A 24,852-nucleotide genomic window follows, 5' to 3' on the forward strand; every position below is an offset into this window, starting at 1 on the left:
CCCTCCAGCCCCAGGATCCTCCTCTCTCGGTGGCCCCACACAGGGCAGACACCCTGGCAGGGGACGGGGAGAGGGAAAGAGCAGGGAAAAAAACAACAAACCTTTCTTCTCATAGTCAGGCTTCTCCTCCCCGCCTCGGCCCAGGCTCTCCAGCGTCCGCGTCACCTGGCTGCCAAACTCATCCTCCCTGGTGCTGGGCTCAGCCCGCCGCGGCGTCTCCTCCTCCTCCTCGTCCTCGTAGTCGTCCAGGATGGGGGTCTCGCGGATGGGCACCCCGATGACCGAGTTGTGGGCCTGCAGGCGCGAGTTGCGGAAGCTCTCGCGGGCCTGGGGGCCCAGCAGCACGGAGGGGATGTAGTGGATCTCGTGGGTGGCCTCCGTGCTGGCGCTCTTCTGCGGGATGCGGCGGCGCTTGTGCCAGCGCCGCTGGGCGTACAGGGCCACCGTGAAGACCAGGAGGAGCAGGAGCAGCGCGATCAGCCCACCCTGCGGGACAGCAAAGAGCACACGTCAGGAGGTGCGGAGGGAGAGGGAAAGGACACGCTGTGACCCGAATCCACGAACAATCTCCTCTTCCATCTCCAGAGCATCCTTTCAGCAACCCAGGCCCCACTTGCACTCTGCAAGCCCCGTGCGGGTGGGGACATGCAGCCGCCTCTGGGGTGGAGCATCACGGACAGGCAGGACATGGCCATGGGGGGGTCTCTGGCTGAGGACAGAGCAGCGACACCCCCAGCTCAGCTCTGCCCGAGCTCTTCTGCCTGCTCCTCCTGGGACTTTGTTCCCACCCCTTCGGTCCCACCAGCCCCCAGATGCCCTCACGCACACAGACACAAGTACCAACCCCGTGCGCCCTGCCCAAGGAGAGGGGAGAGGAGATAACTGCACCCCACCTCTCGGGCGAAGAGCGAACCGTTAGAACAACCCAGCAGCCAGGGCAGGAGCAGCGAGGTCTCCGCAGAGACCCCACGTTTCGCACAGAAGGCCGTGCAACCGCTGGCACCGCACAACTGCTGTTCCTCAGGGCACGGTTACCCAAAGCCGCTCATCGCTCCCGCGTGCGCCAGCCCTGCTGCTCCCTTTGGGAGCTCCAGGACAGGCCTAGAAAGCCGCAGGTGCGGGAGGCACGGAGCACAAGCGGGGCACAGCCCCCGTGTGTCGTTCTCACCCCCCAGCTGGGGCTCCTCTCATGCTGCCGGTCTGCGGAGCACCTCACGGCCACATCCTGCACCCAAATCCTTGGCTCTCCAGAACAACCGTGATCCCATCGATCACAGCAGCGTTACTTAAAGTCTTTCCTCTTACATCCTTGGGTAGCATCCCTCGAGTCACCCTCACGCCGCAGCGCACGCCCCACGGCAAAGCGTTCAGTGACTTGGCAGCGGTTACCAGGGGTCAGCAGCAGACCCACGGGCACACCACCACCTATTCCAGACCACAACCTTCTCTACAAAGCTCTTCGTTTCACCCAGCTCCCAGCTACGTTACCATCAAAAATACACGCCGCTACCAAAAAGAACAAACTTCCCAAATACCAACGTCTCCATGGACGCGGCGGTGCTGGGCAGCTCCTGGCTGCTTGGGAGGCTAACAGGGACGCAGCAGGAGCTGCGCCTTCGCCAACTTTGAGCCTCTCCATCTCTCCGCAGCACCGAGGCAATTTTATCCTGTGGCAGACGAGCAGAGCAAGGCATGTAAATCAGGAGCGGTGCGAGCAATCGGGGCTTTACGGCGTGACATGTAGCAGGCAGGGCAGGGCAGGCGTTTGTTTGGCACAAGGAACGCCGCGGCTGGGAACTTTACAAAGCATGCAAGAGCAGAGCAAAGACATGCAAATATTTCTTCTGCGTTCGATGCAAAACACGGCGCCGTGCTCAGACTCATAAAGAGGATGGGTTGTAAAGAGGCGTCGTCAGAAATGAGCTGGCTGGGAGACGGCGCTCAGGCAGCCACGGGGACACGGGCGATGGGCAGTGACGGTGGCATCCTGCACGCCTGGGGCAGGGCTGCGGGCACAGGACAGGGAGGGGGGACCCGGAGGGGAGACCCCGGCCCGGCGCTGCAGGCAGGAGCCTGGCGCTGGGTCTCGCAGCAGCAACCCGCTCCCCTCCCCTCCCCTCCCCTCCGCTTCCTCGTCTCTTCCCTAATTGACACTAATGGGAGACTGGCTGGGGGATTGGGGCTGACATCGCTCAGCGTGACTCTCCCAATTTAGCTGACGTGCCATCACAAACTGCAAAGCTTTAGCGGCCAGGAAGCACACCAGGGAGCAGGGCAGGGCTCGCTGAGGCGACCTGGCTCGCTGGAGCTCCCGAAGGGCCCCTCCTGCACAAGGACCCCCCCGACCTCCCCTGATCAAGCAGCAGCAGGGGCGCTCCGACCCGACAGAGCAGCAGTGCAGTGCCGGCGGTTGTGCAGTGCCTGGTGCACGGACATCCCAGAGCAGCTCCTGCAGGCCCAAACCAAGGCTGCTTCCTCAGAAACCTCGTTTGCACGACAGAAACCTCGGCACGCAGACCCTCCGAAAGGGAAGCCCCGCGGCAAGGATGCATCAGAGCCACAGACTTGGAGGCGACAAACCACACGGCAAAATCAGGGCTGCCTTGGATACTGGCGTACTTCTGGTGGAGCAAGAGCTCTTGTGTTATAGAAGTGTTTGGGAACTACGCCTGCTGACGTGGCTACTGGGAAAAGCCCTCCCTAGGTCCACAATGCCAAGCCCCAGGATGGACACCACATGCACCAGGACGTGCCCTGCAACTGCAACGCGGCTGCTGTGCAGCACAGAGCTGCTCCGCTCTGCTCCGCGCCCTCTGGCAAACAGGCACCGCACCCCAGAACTGCACAAGGGCAACCCAGACACGTGGAGAAGGCCGGGATGACCGAGAAAGCCCGGGCACGAGGAGCAGCTTTGCCAGCAACGAGCTGGGTACGGGTCTGAGCATCCTCAGCAGTGCCGAGGCCACGCGCCTGCCCGGCTGGGCGAGCACCGCGCCAGCCCTGGGGAAACGGTTTGGACCTCGGCGAATAAAACTCCCAGCCGATTAGATTAGAGATCTGTCCGCTCAGGAGGAATTACAGAAAGGCCTAAAGCCACAGATGTTATTAGTTCGTTGTTCCTCCTGGCTCGGGGCCCATCACTGGAAAAGACAGGGGCGGCTCAAGCAAGCCCGGGGCTCCCAGCAGCTCCCGCGTCCCGCGGGGACAGGACAGGGGCCGCTGTGCCCACAGCCCCGTCTGCCCTGGGCTCAGTTTCACGGCTCCTTCGGCCCTGCTGGGAGCTGGGCTCGCACCGAGCAGGGACTAGAGCAGCCCAGCTGTCCGGCGGCGATGCCCAGCCCTCGGGGAGCTCTCCTGGCGCTCGGCAGCGGCTCGGTTTCACGCGCTCCCCACGTCCCTGACCCCGCGTTGCAGCGGCTTGTTTCAGCGCCGCGCACACGCAGGGAGAGCTTCCTGGGGAAAAAAAAAGTCAAACTTAGGAGGCATTCAAGCCAGCCTCATTTTAATCTATTTTTCATGTTAAATTATCCAACTGAGGGAGCGGGAGAGAGAAAGGGGAAGGAAGGGATAATATGAGAAATGTTTTATTTGACAATGTGTCATTCGGAAACTGATTATTTCTGTCTCAGAGCTTTTTAATATTCCCAAACAATGGCCGAGCCGCGAGGGGATTTGGTATGCTAAGGCTGGATTTATAATACTCTGTTCTGCAGTGATAAGAACATGGGCCTTTAATCCTCTGAGCTGTGAACATGCATATTCTCCCGCGTAATGCCCTTCCTTCCCGCGTGCCCCGGGCTCGCTGGAGCCTTCCCCAGCGCCGCGTCCTCCTCGGCCACCGCAGGGGACGGGGACGAGTCCCACCGAGCCCCACGCACACCACGCTGGGAGCAGCCCTCACCCTGCCCCAGGGCGCGGGGCAGGAGGAACCCAGGGCGCAGCGCCAGGGTCTGCAAGGAGGCTTGGCAGGAAAAAGTGCCTGGGCGATGAAACTGCGTTCAGCGTCACGGCAGGGAAAGCTGCGCGGTGGTAACAAGCCTGTCCCTCCGGTGTCCTGCGAGGGCCGGCTACGTGGTCCCTTGTTTCTGCGACGTGGAAGGCTGCTGAGACCCACGGGAGGGGAATGTGCACGGGGACAAGCCATGGCATGAGGGAAGAGGGGGCTGGTGAGGAAAACGCGCATGTACAGGACTGCAGAGCTTCACGGCTCCTACGTGGGGCAGGAACAAAGCTCGGGTGAAGCTGGAAAGCAGCGAGGCTGTGACTTCTCTTAAACACCAAAGAAAAACTGTTGGAAAAAGACACCGCCAAACCCCAAGTCCTGCCAGGGACTGGGTGTTGTATAAATGACACAGGCTGCAAAAGTGCAGATCCGGAGGGCCATCAGCCTTTGGGTATCTGCCCAAAATGCTGCGCGATTTCTGGACAGCCAGAGACACGCACGCTGCTCAAAACCAACCCCAACTATCCCTACGGCCTGGGTGAACCACCATGCAGATGTTGCTGCCTCCTGCAGGGAAGGCAAACAGCTGCTACCAAATGATCTGCCCCACAAGGAGCCGGTTTCCAGGTGATCAGAGGATCAGAACTTCAGAATACAAACCCCTGTAAGTTATTTATTTTTATTTTTTTAAATGGGAAGAGGATGGGAAAGGCCGCCTGTCCCCACACAAGCTACCATCCTTCCCTAGGGAAGCCTACACTTGAAGTCCTAACGGTCTGCAGCAAAAAGGGGCTGAAGAAGCAGGTCCCCTGCGAACCGCACCGGAGCTCCATCCCTTCTCTACCAGGGCTGAGCAATCCCCACTTGACCCGCACAGCATCTCAGCATTTTCTGACTATCTCCCTGCCAGGTGCTGGCACCTGCTGGCTTCTGCCTTTTCCCCAGCCCCTGTACCGGCACCAATGTTTGTGTCTTTGTTACCTGAGGTTTGAGGAAAACATCTTTCAGGCAGGACATTCCCAACGAGCAGCTCCTGCAGCGCTCCCTATGTGACCCTGGTCACTCGCTCGCACCCCTGTCACGGGCTGACGTCCCTCCGTGTGCCCCTCGCTGCTTCCCCCCAGGTTACTCTCATCTCTACACAGAGGCAACAAGTGACCCATGGCACCGTGCACAGCTTTGTGTCTGAAGGCAGGAAAGAGCCCGCGATTTCCCAGCCGGGCAGACCAAAACATCCTCTCTGCAGCGCCGAGCAAAGCTGCTGCAAACCAGCACCGCGCTCAGCCCGGCGCTAAACCGAATCCCTGCTGCTGCTCTCTCTGAGCACTAACAAAATGCTTTGCCCTGGGAAAACAAAACAAAACCAAAAACAAACAAACAAACAAACAAACAAAAACAAACTATTTCTCTTCCAGCCTTGAAGCCACTAACGTGCGAGCCCCGGCACAGTGAGCACACAGAGGCAAAAGCACGCGGCCCCCGTGAGCTCTTCGCACGGTGTGCTTTTGCCTTCCTTCCCTTTCCGGCGGGGAAGGTAATTAAACACTAGAGCGATTTACCAGGGGTTGTAGTGGATTATCCATCACTGTCAATTTTTTATTTTTTCTTGGTACCAAGGCTGGATGCTTTTAGAAAAGTTACGCTTTACTTCGAGTGAGAACTAGAAGGCTTCAGGAAGTCCCGAGGTCCGAGCAGATGACTGCACGGCCCCTGCTGGTCTTTTAATCCCCTCACTTCGTCCCTCCCGCGCTTCTTCCAAAGATTTCATCCCCTCCAGGCCAATGCAGACGCAGGAAGAGCCCCAGGCCCACAGAGCCAGGCGGGCAGGGAAGGCGTGGGGGCCGTGCAGCAGCCCATGGAGGGGCGATGCCGCAAGGACAAAGCTCACGCCCCAGCGCCCAAACCTCTCCCGGCTCGTCTCGACCGCTGCCCACGGCTGCAATAAAGCAACGCTCAATGAGCAGGTGCGGCAAACATTTGCGTTAGGTTTTAGCCGTGCTGTAATTTGAACTAACAGATTTCTAATTCATTTAACTAAAAGCGATGGCGAACCGCGGGCAGGGACCCTGGAAACGCCACTCCGCCAGGCAGAGCCTCGCGCCCAGCACAGCTCCTAAGGCCTGGGCCCAGGGCACAGCACAACCCGAAGCGGAGCTGGGAGCACCCGCGTTACCTGTTCTAATTGTGCCTGCTAATTGGCAATTAATGCTCTGCACCCAGTCCTCTGCCACAGCCCAGCCCGGAGGTGCCCGTCAGTCCCTAGGACGGCTGCAGGACAAGCCCTGGCTCTGTCCGTCCTCTGCCCCCTGTGCTCACTCACACCCCGACGCAGCTGCACACAGCACAATTCGGGAACCGAAACGCCCCATCCCACTCGTTCAGTCGCCTGGTGCCTGCCTCCTTCCCTTCCAGACCAGATCTCACACCAGCTCCTCCCTCGGCCTCCTTTGCCTTGTTGCTCTTTTTCTCATTGCCGCACCTCTCAATTTAAAATATTTCTTCCGCAAATCTTAATCAGCGCCCTGTTTGCACCTGCTTGCAGAACATTAATGATGAAAAATCAGGCCGAGCTCTGCAGACGTATTCCAGCCTTCCCTCTCCTACACCTGCCGTCATCCTGCCCCCCTCTGCGCTGGGCTGGCTCCCACCCTGCCGGCCGCAGGACACGGCCTCCCACCGCACAAGCCCTCCAGCAACAGAGAAAGAGCGGGGCAGGGGCAGGACGCTACGCTCTGCTCTTGGTGGACGATGACCCGGGTGTTGGGTTCCTCCAGCTCTGCTGCTCCCCAGCCCGTAATTCCTCCGCTCACAGCCTGGGGACGGTCTCCTGGCTGGGCAGGGAGAGGAACAACTGACGCGAGGCAGGCTCAGGGCGGCAGCAAGGCGTCGGGGCTGGCCGCACGCCACTGCTGTCCTGGTGGCACGTCACCAGGAGCACAGCTCGCGGGGCTCCTCTGACCTCCTGCAGCCTTTTGGCCATCGCTGGACAGGAGGAAGCACTGCCCTTTGTTGCCCACGAAGCACGGCACATCCCTGCACCAGCTAATTCGTCCGTGGGCAGGGAAACCAAGGCGCAGCACGATGGTTGCACTCCAGACAGCCAGCACGAAGGGCAGCGGGGAAGAGACTAAACCTCAGGACACGAAAAAATACTCCACAGATCTCTGGATCCTGCCTCGAGGTCTGAACAACTCGACCACATTTCTCAACAAGAGACAGCAAGGATAGAGGACAAACCCAAAAAACCCACGACATTTCCCCAGGCGCACCCCAAGCCCCCATCCAAGCACCGCCTCACCGAGGCACATAACCACACGCTACCTTCGGGTGTGCTTAACTCCCATCACAGCCACGAGAGCACGGCACACGCTTCAGCGCCTTGCTCAGCAGGCACGGCTGGGTGAATTGTGGCCAGAAGAAAACCGTCTTAGGTCATTTTTCCCCACTTTCCCTGCCTGTCACAGCACTGCTGAGCTGCAGCGAAGAGAGGGCACTGCCTCCTGCTGCTGCTGCCACGGCACCCAGACCTGCACCGCGCTCGGGGAAAAGCACCCAAGGGTGCTCCAGGCAACGCCCAGATGCCCCTTAGGGTCACAAACTCAGGTCACCAACACAACCGGACCCAAACTGGTGCAGGTAAATGCAGAACCTGGCCCCGAGGGTTTAGCAGGAAGGGTTCCTGCAGCATCCCTCCGCCAGCCCCGTGCCGAGCCGTGCACGCAGCCGCGCTGCTCGCTGCGCTGTGCCGTCCGTCCGCACACCGGGCATAAATCTAACGGCACGTACAGTCCTGCGAAGCACAGCACACGCACACGAGCTGAGAGTTACAGTTGCTGTGGGAACCATAACTTTAAAATCTCTGACTCTCCCGCATTAAAAGGAAGAGTCAGACAAAAAGTCATATTTCCATATAATTTTTTTTTTCTTCTAAGCCGCACGGAATTTTGTTTTGCTGTTTCATCCAGGAGCAGGAACAAAAAGGAGGAGTGGAGCTGCCAATCAGCCTCTCTGCGCCGCTCAGCCATGCGGTGTGATGTTCCAGTGAAGGTTTGTGGCAGCGCTCTGCCAGGCACCGCCTGCGTGCGGGCGCCAAAATGCACCGGCCTGCATCACACCGAGCACGTCGCGCACCCCGAGCCGCGCACCTCGCTGGGATAACAATCCAGAAAGACTCCTGATCCATTTTTACAACGTCAAAAAGGCGTTTATTTTCAAGTGAAAGAGAAGGGCCGGAGGTGCTTTTATTAAGCGCCTGATTGCCGGCTCTTTCTAACGCCGCAGCGCGCCTTGCATAAACTGGGATTTTAATGCGTGCTAAACGGCTCGCCGAGAGCGGCTGACCTGCTAACCCGGAGCTTGCCCTCAGAGACGGAAGATTTTAAAATGCATTAGGTCGCGTGCGCTGGCGCTCCTGTTTCCGTGACGTGGGCAGGAGCTGAGCGCAAAGCCCTGAAAAAGCTTCGGTGTCTCGCATCGGAGTTACCGAGCCCCAGCCCTCTCCCTGCGGAGACGCGCACGTGCTGGGCTCATGGAGACCCGTTCGGTGAATTGCATTTAGCCAGACTCCAAAGCACAAGGGGAAAATCCACTTGAGCTAAGAACCAGTAACTGTGCCTTTAATAAGATTTAATAAGAGGCCGCCGCACCCAGCGAACCCCTCTCGGCCCACGCGAGGTTCCGAGGACAAGGAGCGCCGGGGGTTTTTGGGGCACCTCGTGCCATGGGGGAACAACTTGACCACAAGTCCCTCGACCCCACACACCGCTCACACACCCGCCGTGTGCCGGCACCTCCGCTCCGCAGCGCGGGGCCGCCCGCCAGAGCTCCTGCTGCACGGGCGGAGGGCAGGAAAGAGAAAAGGAGCAGAACCAAGCAGCTGTATTCTCTTCCCCGGCCTCCCAGTGAGCTTTGAAGGGGACCGGGCCGCTGACCTTGCTGCCCGGGGAGGCAGATCTGGGCACGGGGAAAGCCGCCCACCCCAGGGTGGAGCAGGGAGGGATGGGAGAGACTGAGCCTGGCTCTGCAGGGGGCCCTCGGCACCCCTGGGTGCTCTGGGAGCGGCTCCAGGGCGCTCTGCACGCCCAGGGGAGGCAGCCTCCATCCCAACGCACTCCTGATCTGAGTCACCTGCAACCCCAGCCCCTCCTTCTCCTCTACAGACACAGCACATCAAAGGCGATGGAAGCAGAACAAAGGGAGGGACAGAAACCAGAGCTCCTCTGTGCGTCTTCCCCTGCTCCTACACACATCTTCCCCGCAGGATGCCACAGGAGAGAGACGCTGGAAGGCATCACGGTGCTTGCATTTGCCGAAGAGCCTGTGCCGGAGCTTTTGGGGGCTGAGCAGTGATTTGGGGCAGCCCAGTCCAGGCCCCCTCAACAGCTTTGCATTTAAAACACCACAATTTGAAAACCTGTCCCTGTTTCTGAGCCAACGAGCAAGCAACCCATACTTGTGCTACAGCAGGGCTCAAGAGAAGGGACCTGAAGGACTCCTCAGGTCCCCATCCCAGCCCCTCCAGAGCCCCGTCCCTGCTCCGTGCCATCGAAGGGCTGCTCGCAGGGGCTGCTGCCAGGGCAGGTTCTCACTTGTGCTCCCACGAAGTGCAAAGCAGCCCTCGCCCCCAGCTCTAATTACAGCCACGTCCTCGCGACGAGGAGGCAGACCTTTAATTAAGAGAAGCTGGGTTCCGACGTGCCCAGCGCTGCCTGGGCAGAGACAGCAGCAGAGGGTGGGAGAGAGACAGCAGCACCGCTCAGGGGCGCGGTGACAGCTCCTCTCCCCTCTCCGCTTCGTGCTGCCAACGGAGCTCGTGTCTGCTGCAGCTCTGCCCCCACCACGTCCCAAATCTGGGGACAGGGCAGCAGCAGCACCCACCTCCTGTAAGTCACCTGCATGGAGCTGGGGGTGCACAGCAGGGAAAGCCACAGCGTTGTCACGTCATCTGAGGGTGCACCTGGTAACACGGGAGCACACAAAGGGCTCTGCCCAAAAACCCCAAGCCCCCAGGAGCACAAGACAGGACCCAGGAAGCCCCCAGTGCCAGCAGCCACAGCACGGAGGGGTCCACGTGCACAGCCTCTTGCCCTGGTGCCCCGCAGAACCCTGCCTGCGCCCCACTGGGAAAGGGTTTTCACAAGATGCCCCAGGTTCTTGCAGGCAGGACCGGTGCCTGCCCCCCCAGGATGGACTCCCTGCCGCAGCCCCTTCTACAACTGCTCGTCCCCAAACTCTGAGCCCACCCCACGGGGCCACCTCCCCCCGTTGCAGCACCGCAGCCTGTAAAAGAGGCTTTATTGCAGGCGCACGGAGCGCTGCCCCAGCTGGCAGCAGCGCCGAGCAGCCTCAGGAAGATGCCGCCCGGCCCTGGGGACCCCGACGCTCCCAAGCCCGCAGCAGGCAGCACGCACCAGGACCGCCCCACGCGCCTGGGGACACCGAGACAGTTTGGGACTCGCGTTCCCCAGCCTCGCTACGAGCAGAGGGTTGGAGAGCACCCGAGCGGCCCGCGGAGAAGCGAGGGCCCCTTCCCAGCTGGGGAGAGGGGGCGAGGGCACGGCGACGGCGGGGGGCTCGCTGCAGCCCAGCCGCACGCTGCTCGCGCCAGCTGCAGCCTCCCCCCTCCGCTGCAACCGAGGAAGCGTCCGTGTGGAAACGGGAGAGGACTCATTTCAATTAAACCTGCCCGGCGCTCTGACCGAGGCCAATTAATTCTCCCCATCTGAAAGCTCATTAGCCGGGACGTCTGGGTACGTGGGTAACGAGGGGCTCAGCACCGCCCCCCCCGGCCCTGCGCACGCACGGCGCTGCCACGCGGTTTTTGACATGAAGTCACCGGCGTAATTACAGCAGCTGGCAGTAATCTCGGGGCGAATTAAGCCACGGATAGCAGGCGGCAGTAGGCAAGGAGGGGCTCTGTGGGGCCAGCCCGAGGCTGGTAACCCCAGCCCAGCCCTGTTGGAAACCCCAGGAGTGATGGAGCGGAGCTGCAGCGCCGGTGCCATCGGGCGTGGAGCCCAGCTGATGAGCAGGAACTCCTTAACACCCAGGAAAGGGGTCGCTTCTGATCAAGGTCCCCACTTTTAGCATCTCTAATGCTTCAAGCACTGCCCTGTGCAAGGAAATCTGCCCCTTCTGCCCCCCAGATCCCCTGCACCGCCCCAAGAAAGGCTCTCCGAGGCTGCCCAGCCAAGGAGCTCTCAGCTCTCCAGCACCACCGCAGCACTCTCCCCAGGGCTGTTATCAGCCAGCATTTAACTTCACGAGTAAATTCATTTCCTCGTCCTGCCTCCTCAAACCCCTGCCCCAGAGGCAGCGAGGATGAGAGCGGGGTCCGAAGGCACACGGCGAGGTGCGGGGCTGCCCCACGACGCAGCACCCCCAGCAGTTTTCCACCTCCGCTCTCTTTTTGGGGGTTGGGTGGCGTTAGTCCGTTAAAGTCACCTTCCAGGGAGGGATTTTTGGTTAAGGACAATCTCAGAGCCCAGCCGTGCAGAGAGGAAAACAAAGATCTCCATCCCGCTGCCATTTTCTAATCAAATTTCCTTTCGCTAATTTGACAGGCCTGTTTGGAAAATCTGAATTTAAAGCTAAAATAACGTGAGGTTCCACAGCTGAACGGGCATCACGATGAAATACTGCAATTGAGCTAATAAAGCGCTTCTACCCACACCTTCCAGCTCACAAAGCGCCTCCCGATTTGCTCCTGCTGCTCCTCGTGCGGGCGGTGGGCACTGAGCTCTGCTTTGCTCCCACCCCTGGCGCTCGCACACCGGCAGCTCCGACGCAGCAGCTCCCGCCTGGCCCCAGCAGTGCCACGGCAGCTCCCTCGTGCCGCCCCTCCTGCCACGTTCCCGCGCGGGGGACGTCCCCGAGCCACGTCCCTGGTGCCGAGCGAAGGCAGAGGAGGGAAACTGAAGCGAGCTGAAAGGAGAGACGTTAGTGACGAGTTCCGCACTGGGCGGCAAAGCCTTCCTGAGGAGCAGCCGCCGAGACAAACAAACCCCTGCCGGGGGTCAGGACTAGGAAAGAGCCGCCTTAATCTTCACTTTTACGTCACGTGGAGGGAGCGGAGAAAATAGGGTTTGCCTGCCCCGGGTACTCATGGGGATGGGGCAGCAGCCCTGGAGCACATCTCAGCTGAACTAAGCCAAGCGCGTGCAGTGCTCCTGTCCCCGGGGGAGCGCAGGCCTCCTGCAGGACAAACAGCTCAGCCCGAGGGGAGAGCACCCACGGGAGATGCAAACACAGCCGTGTGTTCCCGGGATGCTCGCCTGCGTGGCGAGTAAGGGCAGGAGGTGAGACGAGGTGAGACGAGGTGAGCTACCCCTTCCGCGGTCCAGAGGCAGGGCAGGTTTGCACGGGGCTCCTCTGGTTCTTTCCGCCCCGCCACCTGCTCCCAGCAAGAAGAAATTCTCAGTACCAAAGCACTCAGCCGACATCCTCAGCACCCGACCTCCTTTCTGGTTTTATCTCAAACGCGTGATCTCCCGTGGGACGCAGGGAGCCGAAAGAGAGTCCCCAGTACGACGTACAGATGAAGGGCCTGGGACAGGCTCCAGCACGCACACTCACTAAATGCAAGAAAATAAGCAAAAAAAGGCCGAGGTGGGCTCTGTTCCCTCTCCTGCAGCCTCGTTTCAAGCAGAGCCCTCTGCTGCAGGGCAGAGCCACCTGCGTGCTGTTACAAGCCCTATCTTCCCCTTGCCCTGGTGCAAAACATATTCATCACTTCAACATTCCCAGCGTCACCTTAGGGCTCCCTTTCCAAAGGACACGAGATAAAACTCCCTGAGACGGCCGAGCAATTGCAGCTGGCAATTTGCTGTAATCGCCCCCGACAGCACAAGGAGAGGCAGAGCCCGTCCCAAGAGCACCGGCGAGTAAAGTTACACACAGCAGACACACACGGCGCTCCTGACCCCTTAACACCCTCTGTTTCACACGCAAGGAAAGGAGAGGCACAAGGAGAGGGGGGCTGGGGGGTCAGCAACACGTGGGGCTGCTCCGGAGGCTTCTGCAACGAGACCCCAGAGCCTCGTCCACCACGGACGGGTCTTGCCAGGACCAAGGGACCCTGCTCCACTTCCGACCTGCAGCCGTGCAGGGAGGAACAGAGCAAGACAAGCAGCAGGGCAAGATGCTCAAGAAGCTCACCAGGCTTCAGCTCTTTCCCTCGGTGACCTCCTCGCCGTGCTGGGCACGCTTTCCACACATCCCTGGGGGGACGCCACCGCTATATCTGGCCAAAAGTCATTAAACCCGTGCGCCCCGGTGTCCTTTTTGCAGCTCAGGAACAGCACGGCCCCTGTTTTGTGGGAGGGGGACAAGGACGAACCCAGCGCGGTGAGCAGGGAGCGCCGGGGGCCGCGTGTCTGCTCGCTGCGCCAAGCGGAGCACTCCAAGCTCAATGCTTGGAGCAAAACATTTACAGGGAAAGGATTTCAATCAATCACTTCAAACACCTGCTTATTTAAATCAGTCCAAACATTGTAAAATTCGTTTGAAATATGAGGCTTCTGCAAACTCGGGCTGGAGGCAGCGTGCTGGGAGGCAGCGCCGTGTGTCTCCGTTCTGCTCCCCCTCGGCTCAGCCCAAACCCGCCCCGGGCAGCGCAGGCTGGAACCCCTGCCCACGGGGCAGTCCCGCACAGCAGGACAGAGGAACATCCATCACGGGTGACAGAGGTTTATCGGTCCTGCCCAGGGCAGGGAGATGGATTTAACGACCTCCCCAAATCCCTTCCGCTCCTGAGGTCCTACGGAAAAGGAATCCTCACCCAGCACAGCCCCCAGGGGAGCCGTTACTCACTGAGTATCCGATGGATATCGATGCCATCGACGGGCTAAGCATGTGTGTGCGGCTGGGGTACTGAGAAAACAACTTCCCCACTCAAAAAATAAATAAAATAAACCTTCGGTCGCAAAACCAACACAGCTTCCAAAGCAAACCCACAGTCAGAAGTAACCTGAAAAACTTGATTAAAAAACGACTCGGAGCTGTCATCTGTGAGACGACCTCGAGCCTTCTGCTCAGGCAGCCCGGGGCGCGCAGGTGAGGTTTCCGTTTGCACCCAGTCCCACCAGCTCCCTAACTGGGAGCCCGAGGGCAGCTCTGCAGGGGGGCTGGCAGCAGCGCAAGGGTACAAACATCGATGGGTGCAAACACAGCGCGGGTCCTTCCCTGTTCCCTCATCTCCCGCGTTTGAAGTTCGCAGTATTTGCACTGTCAGGATGTTTTCCAGCACAGATAATCGTTCAGATCCGAAACTCCTCAGAACAAAACCATACAATTAGCAATTCCCCCACCAATTAGGGGAGGAAGAAAGAAGCCCGAGACACGATCAAAGCCTGTGCAGAATGGAAGCAGCCCACGGCACCAGCCACGAGGCTGAACGAGGACGGAGCGCGCGCTGGGGGAGCATGAGGCGGGCACAACGGGTGCTGGACGGAGCCGGGGGACCTCAGCAATTTTTAGGGCCTGCTGCATCGCCAGCCAGGTCTGCAGCTGCCCTAGCTCGGGAGAGGACAAGGCACCGAGGACATTTCTCTCTACTGTCAAAGATTTGGGACTAGCAGGGCTGGTCCTGTGCTGGGGTACTGCTGGGTTATGCACTCGGGGCTTGTCTCAGCCTCAGCCTGGCACAGAAACCCGATGGCCTCCCTGTTACACCAACCACAGCAGCTTTCCAGGCAGCTCCCGGGAGCAGCACCCCTCACCCCAGGACCCTTCCCCACCACAGCCACGCTCCTTCACCCACCCCTTCCCGAGAGCCTCACGCCGGGGTCACGCTGCCGGAAGCGTTTTTGCCGGCGAGCGATGCACCGAGGCACGCGGGCACGCAGCGCGGCGGGAGGCAGCCCACGTTTCCACACTCCCAACCGCCCTTTTTAAAGGTGACAGACAGCACGCAGCGAGCCGGGAGGCAGCGCCAGCCGGGGCTGAGCGGCTGCAGGTGCCCCTGGGGCTGAGCGAAGGGTTTTCTATTTATACGGCCAGAACCAGCGCTACCTCCCGGCCCACGCTCCGAGCGGCCGCGGCGCGGTGCTCAGAAGCCATTAACACCTTCCCCAGCCGCGCACACGTCCTTCGGGCTCCACGGGGTCGGGCAGCGAGGGAGGGCTTGCTGCTGAAACCTCAGCACAGACGCACTGGCATGAGGACTGGATGCTTTCCTGATGGAGACATCTGTCCCCTCCGGTCCGCCCCGGGGAGAAGGGCAGAAAGCCCCCCCCAGGAGAACAGCCGTCCCTCAGACCCTGACGTCCCTGCCCAGGGGGAGCTCTCACCGTACCCAAACGTCACCACGATGCCCGAGGTGAGACTCGCACTCGGGAACCCCCTGGTCCCCAGGGACTGCCCCTGCCTCTGCAGACACCTGCCTGGGCCTCCTTGTTTGGCCTCGTCCCTCCCCACACGAACGAGGACGCTCCTGGTCCTTGAAAATGCTTTAAAAGAGGCTGAAGGACACACGAAGAACTCCTGAAGGACCATTTGTTACCGGTTATCACACGAGCTGCTCTCCTGACCGAGACCCCAGCGCTGCTGCCTGTTTCCCAAAGGCTGTGCGAGGTGGAAGGGACAGGACAGGACCTCCCTGTATTTCCCAATTCCCTCCCTCTGCTCAGACCCCCCTGTCACCTCAGCAGAGGAGGTCAGACCTCAGCCTTGCTCCAGGAAAACCACGCCAGTGACTGCTTTGCCAAGGGCACGGGAAGCCACAACCTGACCTCGACTCCAGGAGAAGAAATCCCTGCCCAAGCCCCAGCTCCCTGCAACGCAGAGGGGAAGGTGGAAATGCAGGGAAATCCTGGTACGGTCAGAAAGCCACAAATCCAAAGCCTCACAGCTTTCAGACTGAGCTGAACGTGGAACAAGCCGCACCCAGGCTCCGTGCTGCAACCCCTGCCTGCAGAAGCGGTAACACCCGGCTGACAGAAAGGCCGAGCTGCCACCTTCCCGCTCCTCCCTGAGCTCCCAGTCCCGCTAAAAGCCTTGGGCTCCAGCCGCAGGGAGACAACGCAGCTCTAGGAAGCCTGCAGGCGACAACAGCAGCACTGAGGCGCCGCCTTGCAAGGTCAGAAAGGTTGAGGTTGCACCAGCCCGGCAGGAGCCCAGCAGCAGCCTCTGAGCCCCAGGAGGCAGCCGAGCCGCAGGGGAGCTGCGGCTCCAGCCCAGAGAGGTCATCTCAGAAAAGAGGGAGCAGGACCACCCCAAAAACGCAGGGGTCTCGCCCTCCTGGACAGGAAGGACTCTGAAGACGCACGGCTCGTCTGCCCCTCGCCCTCCTTCTAGCACCGACTCCACTGCGCCTGCAGATTCCAGCTGCCTGAGCAATTTTTGCAGATATTTCCTCTTTCTTTGCAATCATTTGGCTAATAAGATGAGCAGGTTGGGCTCATTTATTTTGGACACCGTTCGTGGGTCATTAGCAGGAAGGCTAATCATTGCCTTGGCAGAAAACATCGCTTCTGCTTCAGAGCTGGCTGCGTTGTGCGGGGAGGGGGGAGAGCAGGAGTTTGACAGAGCCTTGAGAAAGAAAAAGTTGGGTGCCTCTAGAAACAGAATTTTCCTCTTATTTCCCACTGCGAGGAGGGGGCAGGCAGACGCCAGTGCCCGAGGCTGCCTCGCAGAGATGCGCTGCCTCCCGTGCACGTGCCACCTCCGATCGCCCGGCGATGCTCGGGGTCTCCGGGGAAGGGTCTCCTTCCCCCTCCCTGCAGGAAAGCCAGGCGGGGAGCCCAGAGCCTCGAAGCACAAGCCTCTTTCTGGGATGCTTTGGGGTGAGAGGAGGCTGGAGAACATCGGGTACGAAGCTTATGTTCCATTCATAGCACCTGAGCGCCGAGGGACACCTACGGAGGCTTGCTGAAGCTGTTTGAAGAACAACTCGTGTTCAGCTGGGAAGGGCAGACTGCCGTGGGGAGCCTGAACCTCTGGGCAGCTGAGCAGCTACGGATGAATTTCTGGTGCAGGCTGCAAAACCGAGCCCACGCCTTTTCTCCCTCAAGAGATGGGAAAGCGGAGGCAAAAGGCGAAGCCCGGGACACAGCGGCACTGCCAAGCAGAGCCGTCCCCAGGCTCCACCACAGCACAAGCGCCTCTCCCCAAGGGCCCAGGAAAAGCCCCGCAGGGGGACGCCCTGTGCCCCGCTAACACAGGCGCCCCCAGAGCACATCACAGCTGCTCCCTTCCCCGACTGACCCAGCAAGGGCAGGACCAAGACCAGGGAGCAGTGCTCGGACACGGCTCGGGTCGTCCTGCTCCCCTCCTGGGGCTGCAGCTGGCCCCAGATGTCCCAGCCCCTGCGTGCTGCCAGCGATGCCGTGACCTCGGCCGCTCTCAGCAGCACGCGGGGGAGGCAGAGGCCGGGCACCCCGCAGCCCCGGGAGGATTTCGGCAGCCACCGGCCAGCCAAGCGCTTCCCCTCCCGCGCTCTCGAGCGTCGCGGCTGAAGGAAGGCTTCAAAGGGCGCCCAAAATTTGTCCCCTCCTCTCCCTGGGGTGCTGCGAGGGTCTCTTTGGCGTCCCTGGGCTCTCCAGGCAAAGCCCCACCAGTCCCAGCCTCTTGCCAGAGGTGGTGGGGAGCTGGGGGGGGCTCCGCAGGGCTCTTTACCAGAGAAAGGGAAGATCTGGGAGCTAATTTAGAGCTTGTACTTCCTAAGCCCTTTCAGACACTGAGGCTATTGGCAGGCAGCGCTGCAGCCCCTGCCAGTCTCAGCAGCTATACAATGTCCTTTCATTGGCAAGGGCAGCGGCGGGGAAAAAATAACCCAGAAAAACAAGGGACGTGTGATGGAGAGCTTGGCTGAGGGCTCCCTCCCCCTCACGGACCTGCATGCCAAGGAGGAAGAGCATAAAGAAGTGAAAAGTGGCTGTTTAAAAAGGAAAAAAGAAAAAAAAAAATAAAAACCCCTCACCGCTCGTTTTGCTAAGGGAAACGTGGCCAGCATGAGGAGACGGAGCTGCGACGAGAGGCGACCGGAGGTGTCCCCCAGCCGCCACATCGCTCGGTGGCCAGGGCAAAGCCATCGCCCTCCCTGCGTGCTCCGCGAGGAGCCGGCCTGGCCAAGGACACCGGGGAGGTGGCTGGCACAGGGGCTGCGAGCCTCCGAGCCTGGCCCCAACGCAGGCAGCTGGCCCCCGAGGTGATCGCCCTGAGGATGCTGCAGGAGATGGGAGCTCACCCCGCGCCACGGGGTGTAATTATGTTCATAAAACCCCCCGCAGCCGGAGCACCGCAGCTGGGAGCGGCGGCCACCCAGGGGAGGAGACGAGCCTGATGTTTATTTGCTGTTTGCCTGGGAATGAAAAGAAAGAGACTGAACGGGAGAGCGAGGAGACTCTCCCAGCCAGAGCACACCCGCACACCGATCCCGTAGGTCGGTGTTTCGCCCAAACCCCTCCCAGCTGGGAAGGGCGCTTCCACACCACCACATGTTCATCCTCAGAGTGCCGGAGGGACGGTCAGGCCTGGCAGGGGTGCCGGGGGCTGGAAGGAAAGGGCACGAGGTCTGGGGGGGGGGCACACTGGGACTGGGGTACCCAAATCCAAAGCAGTCGGTATCCCATGGTGGGAGCGGCTTGGTTAAAGAAGAATCCCTCCAGGTCTGTCCCTTTATCTCACTCCAGCCTCAGCTGTCCCTGCACACCACGCACAGTTGTGGAAATGCTCGTGCAAACCCACACGTCCCTTAGAGGCAGAAGAAACACGAGACAGAAATCAGCTGGTATCGCCCTTCCAAGGAGCTAAGGGTTGAGGTGCGAGGAGGATCAGGTCCCTTCATTTTTGACTTTTGCAAGGTTATTTCCTAACTCGCAGCGCTAAGCGGCAGCCACTACAACAGCTTGGGCGACTGCTCCTCCCCTCAGCCCCCAGACAACTGGAGGACAAGTGGTGAGGGCGGCAGTTCAAGCGCACGGCGAGGGAGAGGAGGACTGCGAACAGCTCCACGCTGCAGCTACTGCTCAAGCACCGAGTCCAGCACCACCCTGAGCACCTCAGGTGGGTCTGTAAAAGGGCTGCCCGAATCTAGCCTCAAGATTACGTCTGGGTGCCAAGGCGGACATCAAAGAGGGAGCTAAGATCTGTCAGCCCGCACCCCAGGGCTGCCCAAGACACCACGTCCGCAGCCTTTGGTGCCAAACCCCGGCAGCAGCACGCTGGCTGCATCACCCCGGGCTCGGGGAGCTGCAGGCCGTGACAGCAGCAGGCTCTCCTTGCAGGAAAAAGGCACACAAAAAGCTTTCACGTGGAGCTCACAGCCTTCCCCGGCCAGGGAGGGCACGGCCATACCCACATCTCCTCCTTACGCTTGACCCAAGGGCACAAACCTTCCTCGATAACCCCGTCCTCAGCCGCCAAGCGCCTCGCAGCTCGTTAGCTGGACGCTGCAAAGCACCGGGAGCCTTTGGCACTAATTCAAGCAATAGGTCGAGGTACGTGTAGCTTTTGTCTCATTTCTGTTTGTTTCTGTAAGCCTTGTAGCAAGCGTGCCCTTTGTTTGCAATTTGTAAGCGAGGCTTTTCTTTGCCTAACCCCTCGCCACCGGTGACTGGCAGCCCAACCACTCCAGCGGCTCAGAAACCTCAAAAAGCAGCACTCTGCCCACTGCCCCCCGCTATTTTCCTCTCCAGAGAGCAGGAGGCTGGATGTAGCGCTCACCTGGATGCAGCCAGGGGGCCACGATGGGCCTGAACCCAGGGGGTCCCCAGAGGGAACTGCAGACAGCATCCGAGGAGCTGCACATCCCTCCTTGCACCCCGAGCCCCCAGAAGGGAGGTGGGGGAGCTGCCTGGCCCTGCCCTCGGCAGCACCCAGCTCTGCCCCCCGCAGCTCACCCCACATCGTCCCAGCAGTCACTGAAGCATTAATTTCCACGGCAGAGTCCGACAGAGCTGGTATGACGTGAGTAATGATGGATCTCCAGGAGAGGGCAAGCAAAACCTGCAGCTTGATGACACCGAGAGGCTCTTTGGGGCAGTACGTAGGCAGGACCAGCACTTCCCGACCATTCGCCCCCACTGCAGCTCCTTGCTGCCACCCAGTCGCCGCTTGCTCCCCTGCCTGACCAAGCCCTTACCCCAGCACAGCCATACCCTCCCCAGCCGCTGCCATACCTCTCCCAGTGCCCACCCAGGGCAAAGCCAGCCCGAGCCAACCCCTTCAAAAATCGTTATTTTCCTGCGGTTATAGACAATTGGATTTTCTTATTTGTTTTTTTTAATAACCACCATTAGTTTATTTTCTTTGCTGCGCACCACGGACACCTTGTGGAGGCTAAAAGAGAGCTCGTTCCCTTTGTCCGGGGGGGCAACGCGGAGTGGGAGCAAGGACAGGTAAAAATAACCACACTTGGCCTGATGCTGCTCCCAATTAAGCCGGTGGGAATTCTGCCCAATTTCCTACAGCAGCAAGATCCAGACACACACGCACGCATTTTTTTCCCCTCAAAGAAGTTCTCAGCTATATTAGCAGCCCTCTGACAATCAGAACAATCACCTACGTATAAGCTTCCTCCTCTATTTCATGTGAGCAGGTATTGCAGCATCCCCTCAGAATAGAAAGGAGCAGATAACTGGGTTTGGGTTGGTTTCCAGCCAGTTCCCTGGTTCCCAGGGGACGCAGGCGCTGATGGCCGTTCACCAGACCCACCGTTTTCACCCATGGCACTGCCTGCATCCGGTTTAGCCATAGTTACTTTAAAAATAAAATAAAAAAGAGCCTGGCAAGATTGTCAACGCATGGCTTATCTGCTTAGGCAGTTTCACATCAGCTGAAATGAAAGCATGAGTGCTTTTGGGGAGGATATGGAAGGCGCTGAAGAATGGAAACATTTCATTCCGACACGTTACCGAACAAAAAGCACTGCCTTCGCGCATTATAATACTGCCTTGTGAAACTAAGGCCAATTCAGTTTTAAATAAAAAAAAAAAAAAGCCCCAAATGGAATCAAACACCGTATTTCTGGGGACAAACAAGATACTGCATTTCATCCCGTCATTAAAACTTGTTCCAGTCTTCGTGGTTTGCCAACAAAGCGAGAGTTCACTCTTTTGTAGCGCTGTAACGCAAAAATCTTTCCCAAACATCTCAGAGCTCCTCCACATCAGCTTTACCACAGTTCACCTTCACGTGAGCCAGCCCCCGACCCTGATAACGTTTAACTGATAACAAGCGTTTCTAGCAGGCACCACACAGGTTTCCAGACAAGAACAACTACCAAGAGGAAGAAGAGCTGCAAACAACAGCAGGCTCGAAGGAATACGCAGGACGTCACGCTTCTCGCCTGAAGCGGTGTCCCCAGCGAGGGGACAGCACGTGCCACCCGGCACCCACCTTGGATTCTCATTTGGGGACTCTTTTTCTTTTATTTATTTTTTGGGGGACTCAGTATGCCGGGGATCCGGGCACAAAGCCCAGCACCGCTCCCCTGCCCCACAAAACGCTCGGCAGCTCACACTTGCCTGGGCACTCTCATCTTAAAGCCAGCCTGGCTGCATCCCGACCATCATTACAGCATCCCAGGCGGTTCGAAGCTGGCAGTTTAAAGTGATTAGATCTAGGCTGGTAGCTGCAGAGTGTTTCTGCCTTTACTCCAATGTTCCAAGGCACCTAGCAAACGCCCGGCACTTTATACTCAGACACGACGCAGAAAATCAGCAGGGGGCTGCTGCACGGAGCGGCTCCCTCCAGGAGCTCAGCGAGACTTCCTGCAGCGGGGGCGAGGACAACAGCCCCGTGCAGGACGGGGATGCTCCTTCCTCTCCCCCCGCTCTGCAAGCCGGAGCTAGCCCACCAAGGCTTGGCTGTTCCATCTGCTCATCCACGCTGAGAGAAAGGGCGCTGAGAAAAGGTCCGGGCTCCGCGACGCACGCGGTGCCCCGTGACACTGACGCTGCACGAGCATTTCTCCCGGACAGATGGCAGGAAGGGAGAGAGAGAGGAGGAGGAAGGAAGGGAACGAGCTTGGGATTAAAGAAACTGAAATCTGCGAACTCACAGCCCAGTGTAACCCTCTACGAAAGCACACTTGGTGTCGGCAGCACGGAGGTACGTGCAGACAGGGCGAGGGCAGACGCAGCGCCGTGCTGGTTGCCCACGTTTCGAGCCATGAGCTAACCCTACTCTGCTCCTCTCCCTTCTTTCCAAAACGTCTGTGTTCCTCCTCCATCTCCTTGTCACTCCAGCATCCCCCTTCCAGCTCGAGCACCCCCCAACTACACAGACTACCTTTCCAACAGGAGCTCTTGCTTTTCCCCCTCCAACCACTCTCTTTTTCCAGCACGTTGAGGTTGGAAGATGTCTACGGCAGCAGATGCAGCCCACGCGTTTGATGCCATCTGCAAAAAGCAAGCCCCTCCCGAGCGCCTCTCAATGCTGCTTCTCCCCAAGCACCGACTTCGATTGCCCTGGGGATGACATGAGAAAGTTAGTTTGCTGCCCAGTTCAGATGAGCCACGAGTATTTATTCATCCTCACTTTATCAGAGATGCAAATCAAGCACTCCAGTTACATATTTTAACACAGTGGGGCGGATCCGCGAGATAGAAAGCTAGGAAGTGTCTAATGTATTCACGGTAACTAAGGTAGAAAACAGAGATTAGCGGAAAACTATTAACATAACAGGTGCCTTCGTCACAAAGGTGGCACTTTAAAGACAAATCCCCCCCAAACAAATTCCCTAAATACAAGAGTGCGTCACTAATTGCACTCGGCACCCGCATTATACCACCTCTGTAAAGCAGGAGGGGACTGGAGAAGAGGGGGAGCGGAAGAGGCTGCTCCTCCCAGCCCAGAAAGAGTTGGTCAATGGCGTGTGGGGACCAACCTTGAAGCTGGAGCAGGTCCCCATCCCGGGGATGGGCAGCCGCCACCACCACGGCAGGAGGACCAGGCGCCTTGCAGCTCCCGGATGCCCAGCCCACCCGCGGGCCCGTACAGCTCCTCCTGGCCCCACAGATCAGGAGGGGGACAGCTCTCACGCGAGGACACGCTGGATCCAATTAGAAAAAAAAAAATCTCATTGGAGATCAATTTAGCTTTTTAATATGTTTCAGATAAGGAAATGTGCTGCGGCAGCGATTTTTTCCCCTACCCTAATTAATTCCTAAACATATCGCAGGCTGGAAGCGCATGTTTTATGAATCCCGTTGACCTCCCGGTGCAGAAATGATGACACAGATGCTGTGCCTTCTTCATTACCTCATTATTCACGTTACGCCCGTTTTCTCCAAACAAGCTGCCTGCCATCAGCAAGTCACGCTGCGAGGAGGCAGAGCGAGGCTCCAGCAGCACCTGCACCGCCGGGAGCGCTCGGCCCCACCGGAGGGGCTCCCTACGGCCCCAGCAGCCCAGGGCCATGGGACATTTGGGGCAGCCAAGCTAAAACCGGGAGCCCAACGCAAATGGGGTTCCTCAAGGAAACACGGGTAGCATGGCACGGAGTGAGACAAAGTCACAGAATTGTTCACAGGTCACAGGAGGAAAGAACATTTGAGAAACAAAAGGCAAACGAATGCACTTCTGGAGAGTGCACTTCCGCAGAGAAGCAGCTTCAGAAAGGAGGCAGCAGCTCCTGAAGCCCCAAAAGCCCTTGGATGTGTCTGCACCGATTCCAAATGCAGGCGCTGAGCCCCCCCGGGAAGGCCGGCCGGCTGGCCCCCACCCCAGCACCGCGAGGTTTCTTGGGGCCACAGCATCCCTCCCCGGCTCCACTTCAGAGCAGGATGCTGAATCAGAGAGAAGTGTTTCGGAGCACACTTTACACCCGTCTCGGAAGCTGACAGAGCACAGCACCAATGGCTGATCATTAGGGAGATGTCAGGATGCTTAAGAAGAAAAGAGGAAACTCATATAAATAGAGCTGAAAAATCTGCCGGGAGACCTAGAAACCAGCAGCTGTCTCCTGCCACGAGCAGCCAGCAGAAAGCAGCAAGTAAAAATAAAAAATAAAAAACAAAAAATGAAAGCCATCAGCCTGATGAGGTCTGGTCACCTTTTATTCCAGACACTCCAATAGTCCCTCGCAGGGAAATGGTACGAGATGAAATGAGGGTTTTTCTTGTTACCATCCTCACAGATGCCCACCTCGCCGCTGCTGGAGGCAGAGCAGAGGCAGCGAGCGATGGCTTACATGCACATGGACACGCTCCCAGCTTGGATCTCCCAAATTCCCCTGGCAGCCGCTGCTGGCATCGTTTGCACAGGTGTAGGACACGGAAAGCCAGCCCGCAGCACCCGTAGCTGCATTTTCTTGGCTACTGCAAGAGCAGATCCGCCAGGCGCTTTGCAGCAGGATGCAACAGGACTTTATATCCACTCCCTGAAATCCCCAGCCGGGGAAGGTTTAAGGCGTGCACGAGGTGGCTGTACCCGTGTCACCTCCCGTGGGGTCCCCAAATGTGCACGCACCACCTGAAGGGGCAGGAGGAGCTGGTGGGCACAGTACACGGCACCACAGGCCTGCCAAAGAGCTCGAGCATGACCAGAGTTGGCTCAGTTCAAGGTAAATTGAGCTCGTCCTCCTGGTACCCGCAGCCCCACATCCTGCGGGTAAGCGCCCACCTACAGCAAGAGCTGGGAAACGCGGCTCTGGGCCCGGATCTGCAACGACACAGAACAGTCACTGAACAGTCACAATATGGTGGGAAAATATATCTTATGTTTTGTTAAATTCTGCAATTTACAAGGCTGGAATAATTAGTAGTTTAAAATGTTTTGACACAAGAGGCCCCAATAATCAGGATAAATCATATCAGGCATATGCCCAGATCCTTGAAGTGACAGATGACAAACAGAGCAGTGACAAGACGCTCTATCACGCAGGGAATCATTGAGTTAATGGAAGAATTATTGCTTCTGAAATCCACTCCAGTCCTATTGTGGGGAACATTCCAATTTATCAAAGC

At 58.8% G+C, this 24,852-nt stretch overlaps 1 protein-coding gene across 7 annotated transcripts in view; it reads right to left on the reverse strand.

Annotated features, from left to right (window-relative positions):
- Nucleotides 1–24,852, reverse strand: part of ASTN2 (astrotactin 2) — a 363,384-nt gene that overhangs the window by 269,172 nt on the left and 69,360 nt on the right. For 6 of the 7 annotated variants that reach the window (XM_040531095.1, XM_040531093.1, XM_040531092.1 and 3 more), the window contains exon 3: nucleotides 102–486. In XM_040531095.1, the coding sequence (XP_040387029.1) occupies nucleotides 102–486 (385 nt within the window). Of the gene's footprint in view, nucleotides 1–101; nucleotides 487–13,753; nucleotides 13,816–24,852 lie in introns of those variants that run through there. The other variant, XM_040531097.1, reaches the window with a different exon arrangement.

The sequence above is a fragment of the Cygnus olor genome, chromosome 19 (genome assembly GCF_009769625.2).
Source record: "Cygnus olor isolate bCygOlo1 chromosome 19, bCygOlo1.pri.v2, whole genome shotgun sequence".
In the NCBI taxonomy this organism is placed as follows: Eukaryota; Metazoa; Chordata; class Aves; order Anseriformes; family Anatidae; genus Cygnus; species Cygnus olor.